The sequence below is a fragment of the Macaca nemestrina genome, chromosome 3, assembly GCF_043159975.1.
Source record: "Macaca nemestrina isolate mMacNem1 chromosome 3, mMacNem.hap1, whole genome shotgun sequence".
NCBI classification, from domain to species: Eukaryota; Metazoa; Chordata; class Mammalia; order Primates; family Cercopithecidae; genus Macaca; species Macaca nemestrina.
The window spans coordinates 157,731,640-157,756,704 of record NC_092127.1 but is presented as its reverse complement, the minus strand read 5'-3'; the positions used below and the strand labels follow the sequence as shown (position 1 = coordinate 157,756,704).

The window sequence follows — 25,065 nt, the reverse complement described above, 5'->3', positions numbered from 1 at the left end:
GGTTGGGTGCGGTGGCTCACACCTGTAATCCCAACACTTTGGGAGGCTGAGGCAGGTGGATCACGAGGTCAGGAGATCGAGACCATCCTGGCTAACACGGTGAAACCCGTCTCTACTAAAAATACAAAAAAATTAGCCGGGTGTAGTGGTGGGCGCCTGTAGTCCCAGCTACTCGGGAGGCTGAGGCAGGAAAATGGTGTGAACCCGGGAGGCAGAGGTTGCAGTGAGTGGAGATCATGCCACTGCACTTCAGCCTGGGCGACAGAGCAAGACTCTGTCTCAAAAAAATAAAAAATAAAAAAGATATATTCTTTATTGGTTAGAAGCAAGTTTGGACATTTTTTTCTTTTCTTTTTCCCGATACTGAGAATGGGGCCAAAAGTTTGGTCATTTAAAAGTGCTTATTTCTGTCTGGGCGGGGTGGCTTATGCCTGTAATCCCAGCACTTTGGAAGGCTGAAGCAGGGGGATCACGAGGTCAGGAGTTCAAGACCAGCCTGACCAACGTAGTGAAACTCCATCTCTACTAAAAATACAAAAATTAGCTGGGTGCTGTGGTGTGCGCCTGTAATCCCAGCTACTCAGGAGACTGAGGCAGGAGAATCCCTTTAACCCACAAGACGGAGGTTGCAGTGAGCTGAGATCTCACCGCTGCACTCCAGCCTGGGCGAGAGAAGGCGACTGCGTCTCAAAAAAAAGTGCTTATTTCTGCTGCTGCTGCTGCTAAATGAGTATCTTGATGAGATTAGATTTAATATGCTTTTTGGTATATGTATGAGGTAGAGTAACTTTAATTCTATTATTTTATGTGAAACTGTTGAGAGAAGTTCATTTTGTTAAGGAAAAGTACCATTCAAGGGCATAAACTTTAATGCTTTTTCTTTTAAATATAACGGTAGGTTAAATATTTATTGCAAGGATGTTGCAGTTTTTTGAGTTTTTAAAAATCTAAACTTAAATGCTAAGGCAAAAGTTTACATGTGGAATGTTAAACTATTTATGACCATTATTAAGTAATGAGGCAGCTGTTTTATAGTATTTAAAGAATCAGATTGTGAAGTAGAGTACTCATGGGAAAATGCCATATTGTAGATATTACTTAACTCAATTTTCTTCACTTCTTTTGCCTTAATAATTCAGTGACAAAGGAACAGTTTAGTTCTTGAGCTTTTCTTCCTAAAATTTCTTTTAGGTTTATGGAATCATTGTTGACAGCTTAAAAATTCTCATTCCTTCCCCATCTCCTCTTTGGGTTAAGTTAAATTTAAAGATGGTTAATTTTTAATATTAAAAGCTATTCTTCAAGAAGTTAATGTTTTATAGTAAAAACTATTATAATGTGAATAATATAGTTATCATTAGTTGTATTACCCTGATCAGATGATGCTATGATTAATGCTAAGTGGTCGTATATTGAAAGTTGTCAGAGCATGTAACATAAGGGATAGAAATAGAAATAAGATTTTAGAGACTCGTGAGTCCAGCATTATTTATATAATATCTCTGGGCCCTCACACTGCTCCTAAGAGATTATTTTGGCCATTAACGAAGAACTTTGTATGATGGGTTATAGAGATGGTAATCTGGAGTTTAATCAGAAAAAAATAATTCTTAGGAAGGAAAAAGAAAAGCCTATGTAGTGCTGAAGCCAAATTTATTATAACTGTATTTGAAGCTAGCATTTCTAATTCTGGGTATAGACGGTTATAGTCACAAAATTTCTTCAGGTACCCTTCTCTTATGTGTCAGTTTTTTTTTTTTTTTTTCTTTCCACTACTTTTCTTTAAATTTCATTATTGTTACTATATGTTCTACAATTCAGGCATTTAGTTCAACTCATGCATTAATCACTATGGGATTATATTAAAAAGAACTAGTGGTTGGGCATAATGGCTCATGCCTGTAATCCCATTACTTTGGGAGGCTGAGGCGAGTAGATCATTTGAGGTCAGGAGTTCGAGACCAGCTTAGCCAGCGTGGTGAGACCCCATCTCTACTTTAAAAAATAAAAAAATTAGCTGGCATGGTGGCACACACCTGTAGTCTTAGCTACCCAGGAGGCTGAGGTAGGAGAATTGCTGTAACTGGGAGGTGGAGGTTGCAGTGAGCCAAGATCGCACCATTGCACTCCAGTCTGGGCAGCAGAGTGAGAATCCATCTCAAAAATAGCAAGAAGAGAGGCCAGGTACAATGGCTTTTGCCTGTAATCCCAGCACTTTGGGAGGCTGATGTGGGCAGATCACTTGAGGCCAGGAGTTCAAGACCAGCCTGACCAACATGGTGAAACCCCATCTCTGCTAAAAATACAAAAATTAGCTGAGCGTTGTGGTGGGCATCTGTAATCCCAGCTACTCAGGAGACTGAGGCATGAGAATTGCTGGAACCTGAAAGATGGAGGTTATAGTGAGCCAAGATTTTACTACTACACTCCAGCCTGGGCATCAGAACGAGACCCTGTCTCAGAAAAAAAAAGAAAAAGAGGAAGAAGAAGAAAAGAAGGATTCAAACCAAAAAGGGCTTGAAGAAAATAGTACCACTTTTATTTTTTCCTCAGATTCATAGTCATCCATCCATTCATAACAATGGAGTAGTGAGGAGATATATTTGAGAGAGTCTAGAATATACTGAAGAAAGTCTCCTGTTTGACTTTTTAAATAACTGAGTGTATAGAATTTTGAAGATAATAATGCTACTAGCACACAGTTTTTTATTTTACTTTTTATTACAGGGAGTTTCAGATATATAAAAAGGAATAGGCCGGGCGAGGTGGCTCATGTCTGTAATCCCAGCACTTTGGGAGGCTGAGGCAGGTGGATCATGAGGTCAGGAGATCAAGACCATCCTGGCTAACACGGTGAAACCCTGTCTCTACTAAAAATACAAAAAAGTAGCCGGGCATGGTGGCGGGCGCCTGTAGTCCCAGCTACCCGGGAGGCTGAGGCAGGAGAATGGCGTGAACCTGGGAGGTGGAGCGTCCAGTGAGCCAAGATGGCCCCACTGCACGCCAGCCTGGGTGACAGAGCGAGACTCCGTCTCAAAAAAAAAAAAAAAAAGAATATAATGCAACCTCTTCAGCCAGCTTTAATAACTATCAGCTCATGGCCATCTTTGATCTAATGTATTCTTTGATTATCTTGAAATGAAATCTCATAGTCTTATATATAAATATTTCAATAGAACAGTTTTATTTACTATATTTTGTAATAGTATTTTCTTATTAGTAATTGGTCATAAAATCTTAGAAGATGCTTAAACTCTTAAGAGTTAAGAGTTGAATCCAGCCTCTCATCCAGTGCGAGACTTACCCCTTCAGAGTTTTCTTTTCTTTTTTCTGTTCTGTTCCGTTTATTATTTGAGACAGATTCTCGCTCTGTCACGTAGGCTGGAGTGCAGTGGTGCGATCTTGGCTCACTACAATATCCACCTCCTGGGTTCAAGCGATTCTTGTGCCTCAACCTCCCGAGTAACTGGGATCATAGGCACATGCCACAATACTCAGCTAATTTTTGTACTTTTAGTAGAGATGGGGTTTCGCCATGTTTGTCAGGCTGGTCTTGAACTCGTGGCCTCAAGTGATCTGCCCACATCAGCCTCCCAAAGTACTGGGATTACAGGCATAAGCCATTGTGCACGGCCCAGAGATTCTTAAGAGGCAGTTATCCTCTCCTTGAGTCTTGAGTACCCCAGTTGTGAGAAGCTAGATGCTAGATAATTTTTTTTTTTTTTTTTTTGAGATGGAGTCTTGCTCTGTTGCCCAGGCTGGAATGCAGTGGCACGATCTCGGCTCACTGCAAACTCCACCTCCCGGTTTACGCCATTCTTCTGCCTCAGCCTCCCAAGTAGCTGGGACTACAGGTGCCTGCCACCATGCCTGGCTAATTTTTTCTATTTTTTAGTAGAGATGGGGTTTCACCATGTTAGCCAGGATAGTATCACTCTCCTGACCTTGTGATCCGCCCCCTTGGCCTCCCAAGTGCTGGGGTTACAGGTGTGAGCCACTGTGCCCGGCCTAGATAAGCTTTTTAAAAATGCTGTATAGATGCTAGTTGCTCCAGATAACTTCAAAACAAAACAAAAAGTTGCCTTCTATTTGTATATTACTGGTTAGAAAAGCTCCTTGGTAAAATTTTGCATTTTATAAACCCATTTAAAGGAATAGTTTGGGCCAGGTGCGGTGGCTCACGCCTGTAATCCCAGCACTTTAGGAGGCCGAGGCGGGTGGATCACGAGGTCAGGAGATCGAGACTAGCCTGGGTAACATGGTGAAACCCCAACTGTACTGAAAACACAAAAAATTAGCCAGACGTGGTGGTGGGTGCCTGTAGTCCCAGCTACTTGGGAGGCTGAGGCAGGAGAATGGCGTGAACCCAGGAGGCGGAGCTTGAAGTGAGCAGAGACCGCGCTCCACTGCACTCCAGCCTGGGCAACAGAGTCAGACTCCGTCTCAATAAATAAATAAATAAATAAATAAATAAATAAATAAATAAATAAAGGAATAGTTTGTCTTTATGTCTATCTCTCTTGTTGAATTTTGTTTAAAAAATAAAAAATATATTTAAAGTTTTTTATATTATAATAGAAACAAGGTCTTGCTGTATTGACCAGGCTGTACTCAAACTCCTGGCCTAGCTTTAAGCAGTCCTCCCACCTCGGCCTCCCAAAGTGTTGGGACTGCAGGCATTAATTAGCCATGGACCTAGCTTGTTTTTTTTAGGCTGGTACAAAAGTAATTACAATTTAATTGCACGAATAAAATGTTAACAAATAAGTATTGACATTTAATTTAGGGCACAAATGAAAAGATTGGGACCTTATTTCATTTGCAAGAAGCAGCCAGAAGTAGAATTTTGTTTATGGCATAATCTCTGTCCTTCGTATCATCTATACTTTCATCCCTCCTTGCCTTCTTTCTTCTTTTTTTTCTGACCCTTTTTTTGTTTGTTATTTAGCAATTCTTAACAGGGTGGATTAGAGGACACAGTGGGAGATTAGAACTCTAATAGTTAATTGTCCTGATGAAATGTTGACGTTGCATTGTCTGGATTTAATGTATTTAATGTATTTATCTCTAGCCTTGTTACTCACTGATAAACTAATATAGTTGTATGAAGTGGATATTCTGTATGCTTTAAACAACCTTTAAATTAAAAACCAGTGCTTTTGATTACTTTCTTTCTGGGTTTCAACTTTAAAATGAATTTCTTTAATTGAATATGAAATAGCTGCTCTGAAAAGTTCATCAATATATTTGTTTTACATATTTGAATTGAGCAGCATTCTTAACTTTGTTTTCCCCATTTTTTTAGGAGGAAGATATCAACTAGAGATAAAAATACCAGAAACATACCCATTTAATCCCCCTAAGGTACTGTAAGCCTATTTTTGTGCATGAACTTATAAAATATTTTATATTTCTGACCTCTTTTTATTAATATATATTTTAGGGCTTATTAAAGTCAGAGCTTTATGAGTTGTTTACTGTGTAAATTTGATGGGGACGGTATTTTAGGTAATGACAGATGGCTTGCTTCTGAAATTAGAATGAAAAGCAAACTTACCCAAAGGCAGCCATTAATGGCTCAAAACTGGAATAGGATGTACATCTGACAATGGCTTATATGCTAGATCTAGAAATACTTGTCAGTGTTCCCAAATTTAGAGAGCCCTTTTACACATAGACAGAGGTTCTTACTTGACTCAAAGAAGTATGCGTTTTAGGAGACTAGCTTCTTCATTCAGTCATTATTTGAGTATTTTGTGCCAAGGAATATAGCAGTAACTAAGACTTACACTGTTCCTCCTTTCATAGAGCTCACATTATAGTGGGAAAAAACAGCATGGAATTGCAACTGTGATAAATGTTGAAAGGGAGAATGGAATACCCTAAGATCATGTACAACATGGGGACCCAACCTAAACTTATTTTTTGATTGAACCACTTCCTTTATGTCTCTCCTTTTACTGTCATCAGCACTTTAGGCATTCAACTTTATTCCCTATTTTGTCTGTTATTTAATCACCCTTCCATCTTTGCCACTTCTACTCATTCTCTGCACTGTTGGTCTAGAAATATTCCTAGAGTGCAGTTTTGATCATGCTGCTTTTCTTTCCCTGAATAAAGTCTAAACTCCATGGCTTGACACTTTAAACCTCCTAGAACCTGACCCCAATCTTGTTTCCCAGTCTAATCTTCTACCACTTCCACCCACAATGTGGGTCTCATTTTCCATCTTAGATTGTTTATTTGTAGATGACGCTTATTCTTCCACAGCTTTCTATCAGTTTCGCTTAATTCTTTGCCCCTATTATTTAAAATTGTAGTTTTCTATGAGGCCCGAGTATCACTTTCTTCTTTAAGCTGAGTTCATCAAATGTTTCTCCCTCTCCTCTCTCAATAGCATTTTATACAGTTTATATAGTGACAACACAAATATAGTTCCAACTCATGTATTATTTTGGATATGTATCTTTTTTTAGCTTCTATGCTCCTGAGTCAAGGACCATGTCTTATACACCTATATATTATCAGTAGTTTCCAATAGTGTAGTGTCCCTTAAGCATGATAGCAGTCACTCAGAATGTTCTAGAATTTGTTCATTCAACCTATTGGTTGTTCCAGTTTAAGAATAGATATGATAATGAAAGTTCCAGGGTGATTTTGGCTCACCTAGCATTATGGGGTGCCTATTAGTCTATTGTTTATGTACATCTATTTTCTGATAAGTCTGGTTGATTTTTTTTATTATGATAAAATATACATGACATAAAATTACCATTGTAATCATTTTTATGTGTACAGTTCAGTGGCAGTATATTTACCTTGTTGTTTAACCTTTACCATTATCTGTCTATAGAACTTTCTCACCTTCCCAAACTGAAACTTCATACCCATTAAGCAATAACTCCCCATTATTCCCTGCTCCCAGCTTCTGGTAACCACTGTTTTTGTTTCTCTAAATTTGATTAATTCATAAACCTCATGTAAGTGGAATCATAAAATGTCGTTTTGTGTCTGGCTTATATCACCTAGCATAATGTCATCAAGGTTCATTCATGTTAAAGCATGTGTCAGAATTTGTTTTTAAGGCTGAATAATATTCCATTCTAAGTATAGACCATATTTTGTTTTCTCATTCAGCTGTTGATGGACAGTTGGACTTTTTTGTTTGTTTGTTTTGGGGGACGGAGTCTTGCTCTGTCGCCCAGGTTGGAGTGCAGTGGCGCAATCTCAGCTCACTCCAAGCTCCACCTCCTAGGTTCACGCCATTCTCCTCCCTCAATCTCCTGAGTAGCTGGGACTACAGGCGCCTGCCACCACGCCCGGCTAATTTTTTTTGTTTGTTTTTGTTTTTTGTTTTTTGTTTTGGGGACAGAGTCTTGCTCTATCGCCCAGGTTGGAGTGCAGTGGCGCGATCTGAGCTCACTGCAAGCTCCGCCTCACGGGTTCAGGCTATTCTCCGCCTCCCATGTTCAGGCCATGTTAGCCAGGATGGTCTCGATCTCCTGACCTCGTGATCTGCCCACCTTGGTCTCCCAAAGTACTGTGGGATTACAGGCTTGAGCCACTGTGCCCAGCCTTGGATTTTGTTTTATTTTGTTTTTTGTTTTTTTCGTGGAAATAAGGAGAAAGGAAGAAAAGAGCTCTTATAGGAACCGTTCTCTATTTTACTATTTACTATATGTAGTAAAATAATATGTTTACTATTAATAAAAAAAAAAGTTTATTTTTACTATTAAATAATGACAGTAGCAGCTGTCACTTGTTTTGTGCTAGGAATTTTATATGCTTTTCCCAAAAGTCTTCATAACCACCCTAATAAATGAGTGAGCTGAGGCTTAGAAGTTAAATGGAACCAGATTCCATATGGCTGTTATAAGCCCATATGTTAAGTCACTGGGCTTTACTTCCTTTATTCTGATAAGGAAAAAGTAAGGACAAAATCTCTCAACCTGTGAGTATTTAAGAACAATCAACCAGAGTTCAAATCTTTCTTATGTAATCTCTGTGCCTCAGGTTCTTCACCTGCAAAATCTTTTCCTAGGGTTACGAAGACTAAAGAAGTTAATCGGTATAGATAACTGTATTTCGTTAATTCTATGATCTATTTTTTCCCCACATTTTTAACATCTGTGAAATCAGGATACATCTTTTGGTGGATGGCATGTCATAATTTAATTGGCAGAGGTTTTTGTTTCCCAGGGTGTGTTAGTATGTTCTCACCCTGCTATAAAGAAATACCTGAGACTGGGTAATTTATAAACATAGAGGTTTAAGGCCGGGTGCAGTGGCTCAGTCCTGTAATTCCAGCACTTTGGGAGACTGAGGCAGGCGGATCACCTGAAGTTCGGGAATTTGACACCAGCCTGACCAACATGAAGAAACCCTGACTCTACAAAAAATACAAAATTATCTGGGCATGGTGGCGCATGCCTGTAATCCCAGCTGCTTGGGAGGCTGAGGCAGGAGAATGGCTTGAACCTGGGAGACGGAAGTTGCGGTGAGCTGAGATGCGCCATTGCACTCCAGCCTGGGCGAGGTTTAATTGGCTCGTGGTTCTGTAGACTGTGCAGGAAGCACAGTGGCTTCTGCTTCTGGGGAGGCCTCAGGAAACTTATAATCACGGCAGAAGGCCAAGGGGAAGCAGACACGTCTTACATGGCAGGAGAAGGAGCAAGAGAGAGTTGGGGAAAATGCTTACACACTTGAAAACAACTAGATCTCATGAGAACTCACTAACACGATGACAGCACCGAGGGGGATGGTGTTAAGCCATGAGAAACCATGATCCGGTTTCCACTAGGCCCCACCTCCAACACTGGGGATTACCATTTGACATGCGATTTGGGCAGGGACCCAAATCCAAACTGTATCATAAGGGTACATAAAACAATGTTATGTTAAATAGTTGATGGTGCCTGATATTTGATGAAATGTAAGTTACAAGTGCCTGGAATAGTAGTAAGCACTTGGTAAATGTTAGACAGCATTAACCAATGACTGCCACCCCAAGTGAGGGAGGCTCTTTCCAAAGTAGTCTGTTGGCTTTCCTTTATAATAGCATTTTAAAATATAGTAGTATTGACACTTAAATTTTCTCTATAAATTCATATTCTCATACATTGCTGGGGGAAATGTAAAATGTTGCAGCCTCTTTGGGAAACAGTTTGATCAAAATGGCAAACTTAAGAGTTCCCTTGTGACTCAGCAGTTCTACTTCCAGGTATAACATTTATCCACACAGTAACTTGTACACAGGTGTTCATACCAACACTATTCATTACAGCCAAAAAAATGGAAGCAATCAAAAATGTTCGTCAACTGGTGAATGGATAAATAAAATGCAGTATATCCATATCATGGAATACTATTTGGTTATAAAGAAGAATGAGGTACTGATAAATGATACAACGTATCAGTGAACCTTGAAAACATTATGCTAAGTGAAAGAAACCAGACACAAAAGCTTTACATTGTATTATTTTTATGAAATACTGGAAAAAGCAAATCCTAGAGACTAGAGACAGAAAGGAATTTGGTGGTGGCTTAGAGATAGAAGAATGGGGAAGTAACTGCCAATGGTTACAGGGTTTCTTTTGTTTTGTTTTGCTTTTTTGAGGCAGAGTCTCGCTCTGTCGCCCAGGCTGGAGTGCAGTGGCGTGATCTCGGCTCACTGCAAGCTCTGCCTCCTGGGTTCAGGCCATTCTCCTACCTCAGCCTCCCGAGTAGTTGGGACTACAGGCACCCGCCACCATGCTCAGCTTATTTTTTGTATTTTTAGTAGAGACGGGGTTTCACCGTGTTAGCCAGGATGGTCTCAATCTTCTGACCTTGTGATCCTCCTGCCTCGGCCTCCCAAAGTGCTAGAATTACAGGCGTGAGTCACCGTGCCCGGCCAGGTTTCTTCTTGAGGTGATAAAATAGTCAAAAAATAGATTGTGGTGATAGTTGCACAAGTCCGTGAATATACTAAAAGTTAGCAAGCTGTACAGTTGCTGGGCACGGTGGTTCATGCCTGTCATCCCAGAACTTTGGAAGGCTGAGGTGGGTGGATCATCTGAGGTCAGTAGTTCGAGACCAGCCTGGCCAATGTGGTGAAACGCCATCTCTACTAAAAATACAAAAATTAGCTGGGTGTGGTGGCACTTGCCTGTAATCCCAGCTACTCAGGAAGCTGAGGCAGGAGAATTGCTTCAACCCGGGAGACAGAGGTTGCAGTGAGCCAAGACCACGCCATTGCACTCCAGCCTGGGCGACAGAGCAAGACTCCGTCTCAAAAAAAGAAAAGAAAAGGAAGTTGTACACATTAAGTGGGTGAATTATGTCTCAGTAAAGGTATAGCCTTTATAGGGTATAATAGCTTCAAAGTAACTGCATAATTGTGGCTCTGTTTTAGGCACTTTGACCTGTAACTTCATTTAATTCTTGAAATAAATATTTTATTAAATCTCTCCCACCTCATCCCCACTTTTTTTAGAGACAGGGTCTTACTCTGTTGCTCAGTCTGGAGTCTTCTGGCATGCACAATCATAGCTTAGTGCAGCCTTTAACTCCTGGGCTCAAGTGATCCCTCCACCTTGGCCTCCCCAGAGTGCTGGGATTACAGGCATGAGCCACCACACCCACACTCCTGTTTTATTAAAATGAGAAAAATAGACTCAAAACATAAGAACTGAAGTATGTCTGACGTTTTTGCTACTACTTCGTCTTGCTGTTAAGGCCACTGTTACCTGCTTTGGCATGGTGGCTCATGCCTATAATCCCAGCACTTTAGGAAGTCAAGGCAGAAGAAGCATTTGGGCTTGGGAGTTTGAGTTCAGTCTGGACGACATAGCAAGGCCCTGTCTCTAGTCACACACACAAAAAAAAAAAAAAAAGAAAGAAGAAAAAGGCCTCTACATCTCTTAATTCCAGCTGTTCCATTTGGAGGTAGCTTTGACGTTTAGAAACATCTTAGGTTCAACTCCAATTTGTATTACTGTGATTTCAACCAGTTAGTCATAGTTACAGTTTAGTGTTCTTTAAATATGGTATATATAAAATAAAATTTTTTAAAACAACAAAAAAAGAACAAACAAGAAAATAAATATGATACATACCCCACTTGTGGCATTGTGCTGCTCTTGCAGTAAATGTTAATGAACATGATAAATATGTTCTAGATGTATACTAAGTTGATTTGAATTTTTACTGATGGGTAAATAAAATGAGAAGAATGGAGAATATTTATGTAAATTTCTTGCTGAATTGTGTGTTCACATATGTTTGGACTCAGGCTTAATTTTAAGTCTTATGAGGTAAAAGTATCAAAGTAGTAGGCCGGGCGCGGTGGCTCAAGCCTGTAATCCCAGCACTTTGGGAGGCCGAGGCAGGTGGATCACGAGGTCAGGAGATCGAGACCATCCCTGGCTAACATGGTGAAACCCCGTCTCTACTAAAAATACAAAAAACTAGCCGGGCGTGGTGGCGGGCGCCTGTAGTCCCAGCTACTCGGAGGCTGAGGCAGGAGAATGGCGTGAACCCAGGAGGCAGAGCTTGCAGTGAGCCGAGATCGTGCCACTGCACCCCAGCCTGGGCGACACAGCGAGACTCCATCTCAAAAAAAAAAAAAAAAAACAAAGTAGCTGGTTATATTTTCATTACTACTATGCAGCTAAAATTTGAGAAAAGATTAAAAATTCACATTTGTCTTACCATGGTCACAGAATATTTTGTTTATTATTATGCAATATATCATTGACCAGAAGAGTAGGCTTACTTCTAAACAGAGAAAAATATATCTTTAAATCAGATGATAATACTGTAGAAGGAATTTGATTAAATGCATACAACCAATATGATTTCTAGTGTTAAATTGTAATGTGTGTTGTGCTAGTGAAAAAATCATTAGTAAAATTCTAGCCCAATGGTGTGTCCTGTTCGAATAGAGATTAAGTTGTAGGCCGGATGCGATGGTTTGCATGCCTATAATCCCAGCACGTAGGGAGGCAGGGGGCAGGTAGATGGCTTGAGCTCAGAAGTTCATGACCAAAATGGCAAAAACCTGTCTCTACTAAAAATGCAAAAAGCAGAACAAAACAAAAACTAGTCAGGTATGGTGGCATGAGCCTGCAGTCCCAGCTACTCAGGAGGCTAAGGCACAAGAATTGCTTGAACCTGGGAGGCGGAGGTTGCAGTGAGCCGAGATCGTGCCACTGCACTGCAGCCTGGACTACAGAGTGAGACTCTTGTCTCAAAAAAAAAAAAATAAATTAAGTTGTGAATTTTGCTCTTGTTTTCTTGGTGTTATCAACATATTTTTTACATGTTAAGTTGTATATACATACCAATGCTAATAATCTTTAATGAGCATATGCTCATCTGTACATGCATATTCAAAATAAAATAACATTTTCTTTTGTATGATAAGAGAGTTAAAGCTGGTTTAATAATATATGTTTTGAGACCCTGTCTCAAAAATAAATAAAATAAAAAACAAGATACGGCCAAGCACGGTAGATCACCAGAGGTCAAGAGTTCAAGACTAGCCTGGACAACATGATGAAACACCATCTCTACTGAAAATAATTAGCCAGGTGTCATGGTGCGCGCCTGTAATCCCAGCTACTCAGAAGGCTGAGGCAGGAGAATCGCTTGAAACCAGGAGGCAGAGGTTGCAGTAAGCTGAGATCGCACCACTGCACTCCAACCTGGACGACAGAGTGAAACTCCATCTGAAAAAAAAAAAAAAAAAAGCAAGAAACACACTTCACATATCTTCAGATCTTAAAACTGGAAGTTACAAATGGAAATATGAACTCAAATCTACCATGAAGTGGAAGCTGAAGTGTTTGTTAAAGAGTGAATGAAATGTACAGTGCATCTTGGAGGAGGAGATAAGAACCATTGATGCTATGCCAATGTTGATAATTTAAGAATAGTTTCCTTCGTTTCTGTCTGGGAACTTTTAGTATCTGTTGTTACGTAGTGTTCAGATTTCTGTTTTTATTTATTGAGTACTTTCCAAAGCTATTGAGTGTTCTGAAGTTCCCAGACAATGCTAGTACTAGTTTTGTATATAAAAATAAGGAGACATTATTATTATTTTCTTAATAGAGACAGGGTCTTGCTACATTGCCCAGGCTGGTCTCAAACTCATAGCCTCAAACAGTCTTCCCACCTTGGCCTCCCAAATTGTTGAGATTACGGGCTTGATTCACTGTGCTAGGCCATGGAGATAATCTTGAAGATTAAATTTTTTTTTTACAAAATTTTTTTTTAAATTTTATTCTTTGAGACAGGTTCTTGCTCTGTTGCCTGGGCTGGAGTACAGTGGCATGATCATGGCTCACTGCAACCTCTGCCTTCCAGGCTCAAGCAATCTCTCACCTCAGCCTTCTGAGCCACCATGCCTGGCCTTGAAGATTAAATTCTTTAGTGGGTCATCTGCAAATCCAAAATTATTCTTTTTCTTTTTTACTTTCTTCTTTTTTTTTTTAAATAGGGATGGGATCTCACCATATTGCCCAGGCTGGTCTCGAACTCCTGAGCTTAAGCAACCCCCCTGCCTTGGCTTCCCAAACTGCTAGGATTATAGACATGAGCCACCATTCTCAGCCCAAATTCAAAATTATTTATTTCTAACTATAGATTATAGTACAAAGTAAGAATTAGTTCAGTAATTTAATTGTGTCGGCATTTTTCCTATGTATCTACAGAGAATTCTGCATAGAAGACCCTTCTTTAAAAAGCAATGCTGAATGCCATATCCTGCTTTTTGCTCACACCTGTAATCCTAGCACTGTGGGAGGCTGAGATGGGTGGATCACTTGAGCCCAGGAGTTTGAGAAAAGTCTAGGCAACATGGTGAAACCCTGTTCCTGTATCCACAAAAAATATGAAAATTAGCCGGGAGTGATGGCACACGCCTGTAGTCCCAAGTACTCTGAAGGCTGAGGCAGGAGAATTGTTTCAGCTCAGGAGCTCGAGGATGCAGTGAGCCGAGATTGTGCCACTGCACTTCAGCCAAGGTGACAGAGTAAGACCCTGTCTCAAAAATAAATAGAAAAGGCCAGGCACAGTGGCTCATGCCTGTAATCCTAGCATTTCGGGAGGCTGAGGCAGGCGGATCACTTGGGAGTTCCAGACCAGCCTGGCCAACATGGTGAAACCCCGTCACTAGTAAAAATACAAAAATTAGTCGGGCATGGTGGCGCAAACGTAGTCCCAGCTACTAGGGAGGCTGAGACGGGAGAATCACTCCAGCCCAGGAGTAGTTAAAAAGTAAAATTAAAAGGCAAGATATATTTCATATATCTTCAGCTCACTTGACTAAACTGTAATCCTTCTGACATCTCCAATAGTGTTTTTAAATTATATTATCTTTCTTTTTTTTTTTTTTGAGACGGAGTGTAGCTCTGTCGCCCAGGCTGGAGTGCAGTGGCGCGATCTCACTGCAAGCTCCGCCTCCCGGGTTCACGCCATTCTCCTGCCTCAGCCTCCCAAGTAGCTGGGACTAAAGGCGCCCGCCACCACGCCCGGCTAATGTTTTGTATATTTAGTAGAGATGGGGTTTCACCGTGTTAGCCAGGATGGTCTCAATCTCCTGACCTCCTGATCCGCCCGCCTCGGCCTCCCAAAGTGCTGAGATTACAGGCGTGAGCCACCACCCCTGGCCAAAATTACATTTTCTAATCTTGTTGAAAATACTAAACCACAGTGGGTTTTTTGTGTGTGGTTTTTTTTTTTTTTTTTTTTTTGAGATGGAGCCTCGCTCTGTCCCCTAGGCTGGAATGCAGCGGTGCGATCTCAGCTCATTGCAAGCTCCACCTCCTGGGTTCGCGCCGTTCTCCTGCCTCAGCCATGGGAGTAGCTGGGACTATGGTAGCTGGGACTACAGGCGCCCGCCACCACGCCCGGCTAATTTTTTGTATTTTTATAGAGACAGGATTTCACCGTGTTAGCCAGGCCTATCTCCTGACCTTGTGATCCGCCTGCCTCGGCCTCCCAAAGTGCTGGGATTGCAGTCATGAGCCACCACGCCGGCCACCACATTGTTTTAAAGTTATAAAATGCTGTGAATTCCTTGAGTTACTGACATTATGGCATATGATTGTTTATGAATTGAACTCATTGAATAGTAAATGGAGATTGATTATTAAAAATTCAAAAATCTGAGATTCGAAATGCTCCAAAATCTGAAACTTTTTGAGTGTCTACATGTCACTCAAAGAAAATGCTCATTGAAGCATTTTGGATTTCAGATTTTCAGATAAGAAATGTTCAGCATAGGCCAAGCACTGTGGCTCGTTCATGCCTGTAATCTCAGCAGTTTTGGAGGCCAAGAGGGGAGGATTGCCTGAACCCAGAAGGTTAGGACTGTAGTGAGCGGTGATCGCACCACTCCACTCCAGCCTGGGCGACGGGAGTGAGACCCTGCCTCCAAAAAGCAGAAAGAAAGAAAAAGAAACACTCAATCTGTATTAAGATGTGAAATGTGTGGTTATATCTCTTATAAAGCAGTGTTTGATGTGGTCTCAGTGGCTTATGCCTGTAATCCTAGTACTTCAGGAGCCTAAGACGGGCAGATCTCTTGAGCCCAGGACTTCAAGACCAGCCTGGGTAATATGGTGAAACCCCAACACTATTAGAAATAAAAAAATTAGCTGGGTGTGGTGGTGTGTGCCTATAGTCACAGTTACTTTTAAGATGGATCACCTGAGTCTGGGAAGTTGAGGTTACAGTGAGCCGAGATTACACCATTGCACTCAAGCCTGGGCTTATAGGAGTGAGACCTTCTCTGGGGAAGAAAAAGGAAAAAGGGAGAAATGTTTGTTGTACATAAGCCCTATATTACTGTCTTACTTAACTTGCATTGTATTTGATATTTAGCCTTATAATAACATTTTTGCTGTAATGTTAAGTGCACATTCATTTAGTGTGAGTCGCTTATATCTGGGGATGCTTTATTAAGCAGGATGGATACAATGTCTTTTATGGAAGACCAGACAAATAAGGCAGAAATCACAGAAATGTAATTAATACTATGACAAAGGAAACTACAGGTGTGTGGAACAGATCAGGAAGAAGTGATATGGAAAGTGAAACTTGAAGAGTAGGAGTTAGTTGGGAGAAGAGGGCACAGAGGTATGTTATTGAGAAAACAAATATGTATGAAGGCCCAGAGCAGGGGAAAAGTTTATTATGACTTTTTGAGCAGCAGAGTGGAATGGGGAATAGAGGTAAAAACTGAGATTTCCGCCGGGCGCAGTGGCTCACGCCTGTAATCCCAGCACTTTGGGAGGCCAAGGTGGGAGGATCACAAGGTCAGGTGATCGAGACCATCCTGGCTAACGCGGTGAAACCCCATCTCTACTAAAAATACAGAAAAATTAGCCGGGTGTAGTGGCGGGCGCCTATAGTCCCAGCTACTCGGGAGGCTGAGGCAGGAGAATGGCGTGAACCTTGGAGGCAGAGCTTGCAGTGAGCTGAGATCGTGCCACTGCACTCCAACCTGGGCGACAGAGCAAGACTGTGTCTCAAAAAAAACAAAACAAAACAAAACAAAAAAAACAGATTTCAGGGGTAGTCTAGGGCCAGGTTAAGAGTGTGGGCTTGGCCGGGCATGATGGCTCAGGCCTGTTGTAATCCCAGCACTTTGGGAGGCCGAGGCGGGTGGATCACCTGAGGTCAGGAGTTCAAGACCAGCCTGGCCAACATGGCGAAACCCCGTCTCACCCTGTTGGCGCGCCGAGATCGTGCCACTGCACTCCCTGAGCGACAGCGCGAGACTCCTCAAAAAGAGAGAGAGAGAGTGGGTCCGCATTGAAGGGAATGAGAGGTCATTAATGGTCCTTAGAGCAGCATGGTGATGCAAATCAGATGTACTTTAAAGGGCTCTCTTTAGTTTCGGTTGGGAAAATAAATTGGAGATAACAGAAGGGAAGGCAGTAAAGTCAGGAGACTATGTAGTAACCTAGGTGATGAATGATTGTCTCCTTTAATGAGAAGATGGAGAGAAGTAGGTATCATTGAAAGTAGTAAGATTATTAAGACTGAAAAGAATCAAGCATAGCAAGAATGAAGGAATGGAAAGTATCTTGTTAGTTTTCGGTATTTTAAAGTCATTGGCGAATTAAAGTGCCTTTTTAGATTGAATATGAGTTAGTGAGTGAGCAGGAGGTAAGGAAGTAGAAATAGTGTAGACAAATCAAGAAGTCACAAAGAGAAGAGAGAAGTGGAAACTTAGCTTTTTTCCATAAATAGCTGAGGGGCATATATTAAAGAGTCAGTTTTTTTCCAGTTGGTTGTGCTCTGTTGGCCAGGCTGTAGTATAGTGGCATGATCATGGCTTGCTGCAGCCTCAACCTTTCAGATTCAAGTGATCCTCACGCTTCAGCTCCCTAGTAGCTGGGAGTACAGGTGTGTGCCACCATGCCCAGCTAATTTTCTTATTTGTAGAGACATGGTCTCACTGTGTTGCCCAGGCTGGTCTCAAAACTCTTGAGCTAAAGGGATCCTTCCTGCCTACCTCTCCCAAATACTGGGATTACAGTGTATGAGTGCTAATTTTTGTAAAGTTCTTAGAACATTAATGTGCCATTACATATTAATGTACATAATGTACTATATACATTAATTGGCACATAGTAATTAATCTATTAAGTGTCAAAGAATTTGGGCTCAACTAGTCATTGTCATATGTGTCAGAGATAAGAATACAAGACCCTCCAAAAGTTCATGAGTAAGAGCTGATGAACTTTTTAATTTCATGGTGTTTTAGCATTTTCTTAATTTTCACTTGTTGATTTATTCTTCTTCCATAATGACACAAATAATGAGATGATTAGACTCAGAATCTGGAATCAGATTGTGGGAGTTTACATTGTGCTCTGTTTAGCTGTTTGATTAGGTTTCTTAAACTCTAAGCCTTAGTATCTCCTCAGTGTTTGCTACATCATAATAGGCATTTCAATAAAAATAATTTGAGAAAAAATTATACAGAAAAAAAAGCACAGTCACTTACTGTTTGTGCTTTCATTCACTGGTTTTACTTACTTTTTTCCTCAAGTCTATTCTGCACCCTGCCTCACATGTAGAAAGTGCCATTTACTATTTATGTTTTTATTTTATATACTATTTTATTTACCAAAATGGATTTTATTCTCTGTTGTATTCTCATAGCATCTACCATTATTCTAGGTAAATTGTAATCTCCTAGTAATTGTTGGGTTTGTTTAAAGGAGGAACATTTAAAGAGTTTAAAAACAATATATGTTAGTGACAACATTCAGCTTACTGGATCCTTTGTCTTCTACACCCCTTCTTTCACCTAGGCAAAATGATGTAATAGATATAGGGACCTTTCTTTTTTTAGTTTGAAGATTTCATTTTCTTGTAGTTCTGCTTAAACTGTTTTATTTCTGTTACTGAAAAACTCAAGTGTGCTTTATATTCTAGGTCCGGTTTATCACTAAAATATGGCATCCTAATATTAGTTCCGTCACAGGGGCTATTTGTTTGGATATCCTGAAAGATCAATGGTAAGAGATTTTGAATTCACCTTCTCTCCTTCTCATGTGAATACCAAGACTATAAGAGTGCTAAATGTGTAATTGCCTCAAAACATATATTATATTTTATCTTGTTTGGGCAGTAACTTTATAAAGTCTCAAGTACATAATTGAAAATGCAATATAATTAAGATCACAATCCATATTTAAATAGAGACTTGTTAGATAATGTTAGATGCTAGCTTTACACTTTGAAAAGTCTTGGGTTTCATTTGTTATTTTGGTAAATTTGATTATTTGCTATCTTAAGAAGATATTTGTGAAAGACTAAAAAAATAGAAAGTAAGTATTGAAGTAGTTATATCCCCCTTGGATGGAATGTAAGTTACAAAATTGTTGCAAGTTGTGTTAATGGAGCACAGTTTGAGCACAGTTATGACTTTGGTTTATGAATTCTAACAAGGAGCACCTTTGTAGGTGATGTCTTCATTTGGATAGCAGTATTGTGCTTTCACATTTTTTGTCTGATTTGCTCTGCACAGCATTAAGTGTTTTAAGAGTTTCTGCTCTGGAGCCACCAGGTTCACATCTTGGCTCTCCAATTTACCAAGCTGCATGGTCATGAGCAAATTACCTAAATTCTGTGTGCCTTCGTGTCCTCGTCTGCAAAATGGGTTGACACCCACTTCATAGAGCTGAGAGGATTAAATAAGTTACTTTATGTAATTCCCTTAAATTAGAGCTTTGCTTTTGTTTTTTGGTTTTTGTTTTTTTGAGACAGGGTCTTGCCTTGTCGCCCAGGCAGGAGTGCAGTGGCGCAATCACAGCTCACTGTAGCCTTGACCTCTAAAGCCCAAGTAGTCCTACCACCTCAGCCTCCCAAGTAGCTGGGAATACAGGCACATACCACCACACCTGGCTAGTTTTTGTATTTTTTTGTAGAGACAGGGTTCCTGTTGCCCAGGCTGGAAGCTTTGTGTAGTCTAACAATGATAAAGATGATAGTTAATTATTTAGCACGTGATTTTTTTTTTTTTTTTGAGACGGAGTCTCGCTCTGTTGCCCAGGCTGGAGTGCAGTGGCCGGATCTCAGCTCACTGCAAGCTCCGCCTCCTGGGTTTACGCCATTCTCCTGTCTCAGCCTTCCGAGTAGCTGGGACTACAGGCACCCGCCACCTCGCCCGGCTAGTTTTTTGTGTTTTTTAGTAGAGACGGGGTTTCACCGTGTTAGCCAGGATGGTCTCGATCTCCTGACCTCGTGATCCGCCCGTCTCGGCCTCCCAAAGTGCTGGGATTACAGGCTTGAGCCACTGCACCTGGCCTCGCACGTGATTTTATAGATGGAAAAACTAAGACCAAAGGTATAAAAATTAATTGGAGTGGGAGAAAACCATAAAACTAGAAAAAAATCAGTTGAGTGAGTGTGTATTACAACCTTTTCTTCTGATTTTACTCTTTTACAAGAGAAGGTATAACAGAACAAAACAAAACAGCAGTTGGTAAGAACACTTGGAGCCAAAACTGTGTTTAATGGGCCCAGCCTGGCTACCTAATCTTCTAAAGATTATATATTATTGTTGGTACTAGAATTTTTAAGCTATGTTTTTTTGGGTAGTGTTTGTTTTTGATACAGAGTTTCACTCTTGTTGCCCAGGCTGGAGTGCAGTGGCGCGATCTCGGCTCACTGCAATCTCTGCCTCCCAGGTTCAAGCAGTTCTCCTGCCTCAGCCTCCTGAGTAGCTGAGACTACAGGCGTGCGCCATTACGCCCAGCTAATTTTTATATTCTTAGTAGAGATGAGGTTTCACCATGTTGGCCAGGCTGGTCTCGAACTCCTGACCTCAGGTGATCCTCTTCCCTGGACCTCCCAAAGTGCTGGGATTACAGGCGTGAGCCACCACACCCGGCCTAAGCTATGTGTTTGATTTGTTAAGAAAGGGGGGATAAAAAGGTACCTGAAAGAAAATGAAATAGGAATGACAGCATTTAGTGTATGGCCAATTTGGTTTACTTAGTAACTGGATGAACAGACTAGAGTTACACGTTTCATTTTGTTTTTTTCTGTTCCAGTAGTATATCTGAGTAAATCCTGTCCCTCTATAGATCATCTCTTGAGATCTGGTTTCTTGATCTATATTTCAATATATTCTATGTTGCATATAGAACAAGACTTTCAAACATAAAGCCGTGTGGAATAGACTTACTTTTATCTTCTCTGTTACTCTTTTGATTTGTGACTTGCCAATTTATTGAACGTCTTAAGTGTCAGTGTTTTTAATCCATTAGGTTATAGCCAGGGCCTCTAAAAGCTCTAAGATTCAGTGATAAGAGTACGTATTTGCAGTATTCGAGACATTTTACTGTTTTCATTTGGTTTCTAGGACATTAGTTTTTCTATTCTTCCTTTCCCACCACGCTCACTCCCAGACTCCTTAACTAGTTCCTTGCATATCCCCCGATCTTTGTGTATTAGAATGCCTCAGGGATAAGTCTTGGATTTCTGCTTCTTTCTAGCTGCACTCACTTCCTTGGTAACCTCATCTGATTTCATCATAACTTCACCTTTATATACTGCAAACTCACAAATTATCTTCCCTGAACTTGAGACTCTTATCCTGCTGCCTGCTTATCATCTTTACTTGACTATGTAATGAACATATCAAACATAAACTGAACTGATAGTCTCCTAACCTGAAACCTGTTTCTGTAGTCTTCCCCAACTAAGTTATTGGCAAATACATCCTTGCATTTTCTCAAGCCAAAATCACATCATGATCCTTGGCGTTTCTTTCTCTGGCACCCAATGCCCTGTCTGCAGATCTATTGGCAAAACCTCCAACATCTTAACAGCAGCTTTACTACCACATTTTTCCAAACAAACGCGTTACCTCTAGCCTGGATGATTGCATTAGTCTGCCTCCCTGCTTCTGGCTTCTCCCTACTTAGGCTATTCTCAGCACCCAGAATGACGACCTTAAAAACAAAGCTTGCAGCCAGCTGTGGTGGCTCATTCCTATAATTCCAACACTTTGGGAGGCGGAGGTGGGCAGATCACTTGAGGTCAGAAGTTCGAGACCAGCCTGGCCAACGTGGTGAAACCCTATCTCTACCAAAAATAAATAAATTAGCTGGGCATGGTGGTGCATACCTGTAATCCCAGCTACTTGGGAGGCTGAGGCAGGAGAATCGCTTGAACCTGGGAGGCGGAAGTTGCAGTTAGCCCACATCATGCCATGGCACTCCAGCCTGGGTGACAGAGTGAGACCCCATCTCAAAAAAGAAAGAAAGAAAAAGCTTAGAGATGAAAACTTCCCACTGATTTGCTTTTTGCCCAGAGTTAAGCCAACAGTACTGTTACTTGTAATTATCTCCCTGTGTAGCTACTTGAAAGATTATGGTGTGTATATATAGAGAGAGAAATTGAATTTTTATACCAAAACATTTTCTCCTAATATGATGTGCAGGAACATAACATGTTTTACATCAACTGTTCCTTTCCTAAGGCAGGTGAATAATCTTGCTTTGTACAATTGAAATATTAAAATATACCAAAGACACATTAGATAAAATAGGTGAGACTAGATATTCATGAATTCATTACTCTATTCCCTGAGCTTTACTGAGGTATAATTGGCATTTAGTGCATATCCGTATTTAAATGTGAATGTTTAGGTTTCAGAACTGGAATTTGATAGAGAAAAATACAGGGTCTTAATCATAGGAAAAATGAATTACATAAACATTAAATAATTTTCTGCAGGCATACTAGAAAATACATGGTTAATCTTGGTCTTTTATTAATGGCATCTAGGGGTGGCGATATACCTTTATTAATATTTAACAACTTAGTATATTTATTATTTTTATTATCTTTTTTTTTTTTTTTTTTTTTTTTTTTTTTTTTTTTGAGGCAAAGTCTCATTCTGTCACTCAGGCTGGAGTACAATGGTGCGATCTCTGCTCACTCCAACCTCCACCTCCCAGGCTCAAGTGATTCTCCTGCCTCAGCCTCCCAAGTAGCTGGGATTACAGGCATGTGCCACCATGCCCAGCTAATTTTTTTGCATTTTTAGTAGAGATAGGGTTTCACCATGTTGGCCAGGCTGGTCTCGAACTCCTGACCTCAGGTGATCCCCCCGTCTCAGCCTCCCAAAGTGCTGAGATTACAGGCGTGAGCCACTGTGCCCGGCCCCTGGTTTATTTCTTAATTTCACAACTTATGCTATGTGGAGACGATTTTCTAATGTTTTCCACTGACGCTATGACTAATGGTGTCTACTTACCTGGAGAAGAAAATGACAACACAAAAATTTCACTCAGTGATGCTGCCCTTCTAAAAGACACAAACAGGCACAGAATATCTGCCCAGTCAATAACGTATGCTCAGCATCATTACTCATCAGGGAAATGCAAATTAAAATCATAATTAGATACCACTGCATGCGTGTAAACATAAATACCTCGTGCATTGCTGGTAAGAATGTGGCTTAACCAGGCAGGGCACGGTGGCTCACGCCTGTTATCCCAACACTTTGGGAGGCCGAGGTGGGTGTACTGCTTGAGGTCAGGAGTTCAAGACCGGTCTGACCAACATAGTGAAACCCCATCTCTACTAAAAATAAAAATTAGCCAGGCATGATGGTGGGCCCCTGTAATCCCACCTACTCGGGAAGCTGAGACAGGAGAATCTCTTGAACCTGGGAGGCAGAGGTTGCAGTGAGCTGACATCACGACACTGCACTCCAGCCTGGATGACAAAGCGAGACTCCGTCTCAAAAAACAACAGAAAACAAAGAATGTGGTTTAACCAATTAAAGCCAGTAATATCTACCAAAGCTAAACACACACCTTCAGTATGCCCTATCAGCTTCATTCCTAGGTATATATCTAAAAGAAATTAGTGCCTATGCCTACTTTTTGAAAGACATGTATGAAAGAATTTTTATGGCGAATTTATTAATAGCCCCAATGGGAAATAACTCAGATGTCTCATCAACAAGAAAATTGATATATTGTGATCACACATTGGAGCACCACGTAACAGTAAAAAAGAGCATATCATTGACACAAACAACATGGATGAGACTCAGATATGTTGAGTGACAAAAGCCAGACACAAAAGAATACATACTGTATGGTTCAATTTTTATGAAATTGAAGATGATCCAGAATTTATGGTGATAAAAAAATACGATAGCTGGGCATGATGGCTCCCGCCTGTAATCCCAGCACTTTGGGAGGCCGAAGCGGGCAGATCACAAGGTCAGAGACCATCTGGCTAACGCGGTGAAACCCCATCTCTACTAAAAATACAAAAAAATAGCTGGGCGTGGTGGTGGGCGCCTCCTGTAGTCCCAGCTAATCGGGAGACTGAGACAGGAGACTGGCATGAACCCGGGAGGCGGAACTTGCAGTGAGCCAAGATTGCGCCACTGCACTCCAGCCTGGGCAACAGAGCTAAACTGTCTCAAAAAATTAAAAAAAAAAAAAAAAATACGGTAGTGATGAGGGTGGGCAGGAGTTGTGAGTAGGAGGAACAAAAATGAGGCTTTGTAGTGCTAAAAATACTCTGTATATTTATCCAGGCGGTGGTTACATGGATATATACATATGTAAAAATTCATCCAGCTGCATGATATCTTAACTTTGCTTAAACTTTAACAAAAAAATTTATAGCAGCTGGGTACAATGGTGTGCACCTATAGTCCCAGCTACTCAGGAGGCTGAGGCAAGAGGATTGCTTAAGTCCAGCAAGTCTGGGCTGAAGTGTGCTATGCCAGTCAGGTGTCCACATTAAATTGCGCATGAGTATGGTGACCTCTTAGGAACAGAGGACCACCAGATTGCCTAAGGAGATATGAACCAGACAAGGTTGGAAACAGAGCAGGTCAAAACTCCTGTGCTAAGCACTAGTGAGATAACACCTGTGAATAGCCACTGCATCCCAGCCTTGACAACATAGTGAAACCCAATCTCTTTAAAAAATAAAATCTTGGCCGAGCGCGGTGACTCAAGCCTGTAATCCCAGCACTTTGGGAGTCCGAGACGGGCGGATCACGGGGTCAGGAGATCGAGACCATCCTGGCTAACCCGGTGAAACCCCGTCTCTACTAAAAAATACAAAAAACTAGCCGGGCGAGGTGGCGGGCGCCTGTAGTCCCAGCTACTCGGGAGGCTGAGGCAGGAGAATGGCATAAACCCGGGAGGCGGAGCTTGCAGTGAGCTGAGATCCGGCCACTGCACTCCAGCCTGGGCGACAGAGCGGGACTCCGTCTCAAAAAAAATAAAAATAAATAAAAATAAAAAATAAGGCCGGGCCCGGTGGCTCAAGCCTGTAATCCCAGCACTTTGGGAGGCCGAGACGGACGTATCACGAGGTCAGGAGGTCAAGACCAGCCCGGCTAACACGGTGAAGCCCCGTCTCTACTAAAAAATACAAGAAACTAGCCGGGCGTGGTGGCGGGCGCCTGTAGTCCCAGCTACTCAGGAGGCTGAGGCTGGAGAATGGCGCGAACCCGGGTGGCGGAGCTTGCAGTGAGCTGAGATCCGGCCACTGCAGTACAGCCTGGGCAACACA

General features: G+C 41.2%; 1 protein-coding gene across 5 annotated transcripts in view; it reads left to right on the top strand.

The window, feature by feature from the left end:
- Positions 1-25,065, top strand: part of LOC105487727 (ubiquitin conjugating enzyme E2 K) — an 85,313-nt gene that overhangs the window by 41,556 nt on the left and 18,692 nt on the right. For 4 of the 5 annotated variants that reach the window (XM_071093706.1, XM_071093707.1, XM_071093705.1 and 1 more), the window contains 2 exons: positions 5,306-5,364; positions 18,436-18,518. Coding sequence is in view for 2 of the 5 variants with exons in the window: in XM_071093705.1 (XP_070949806.1) it covers positions 5,306-5,364; positions 18,436-18,518 (142 nt within the window). In the remaining 3 variants the exon portion in view is untranslated. The remainder of the gene's footprint in view (positions 1-5,305; positions 5,365-18,435; positions 18,519-25,065) is intronic. The other variant, XM_071093708.1, reaches the window with a different exon arrangement.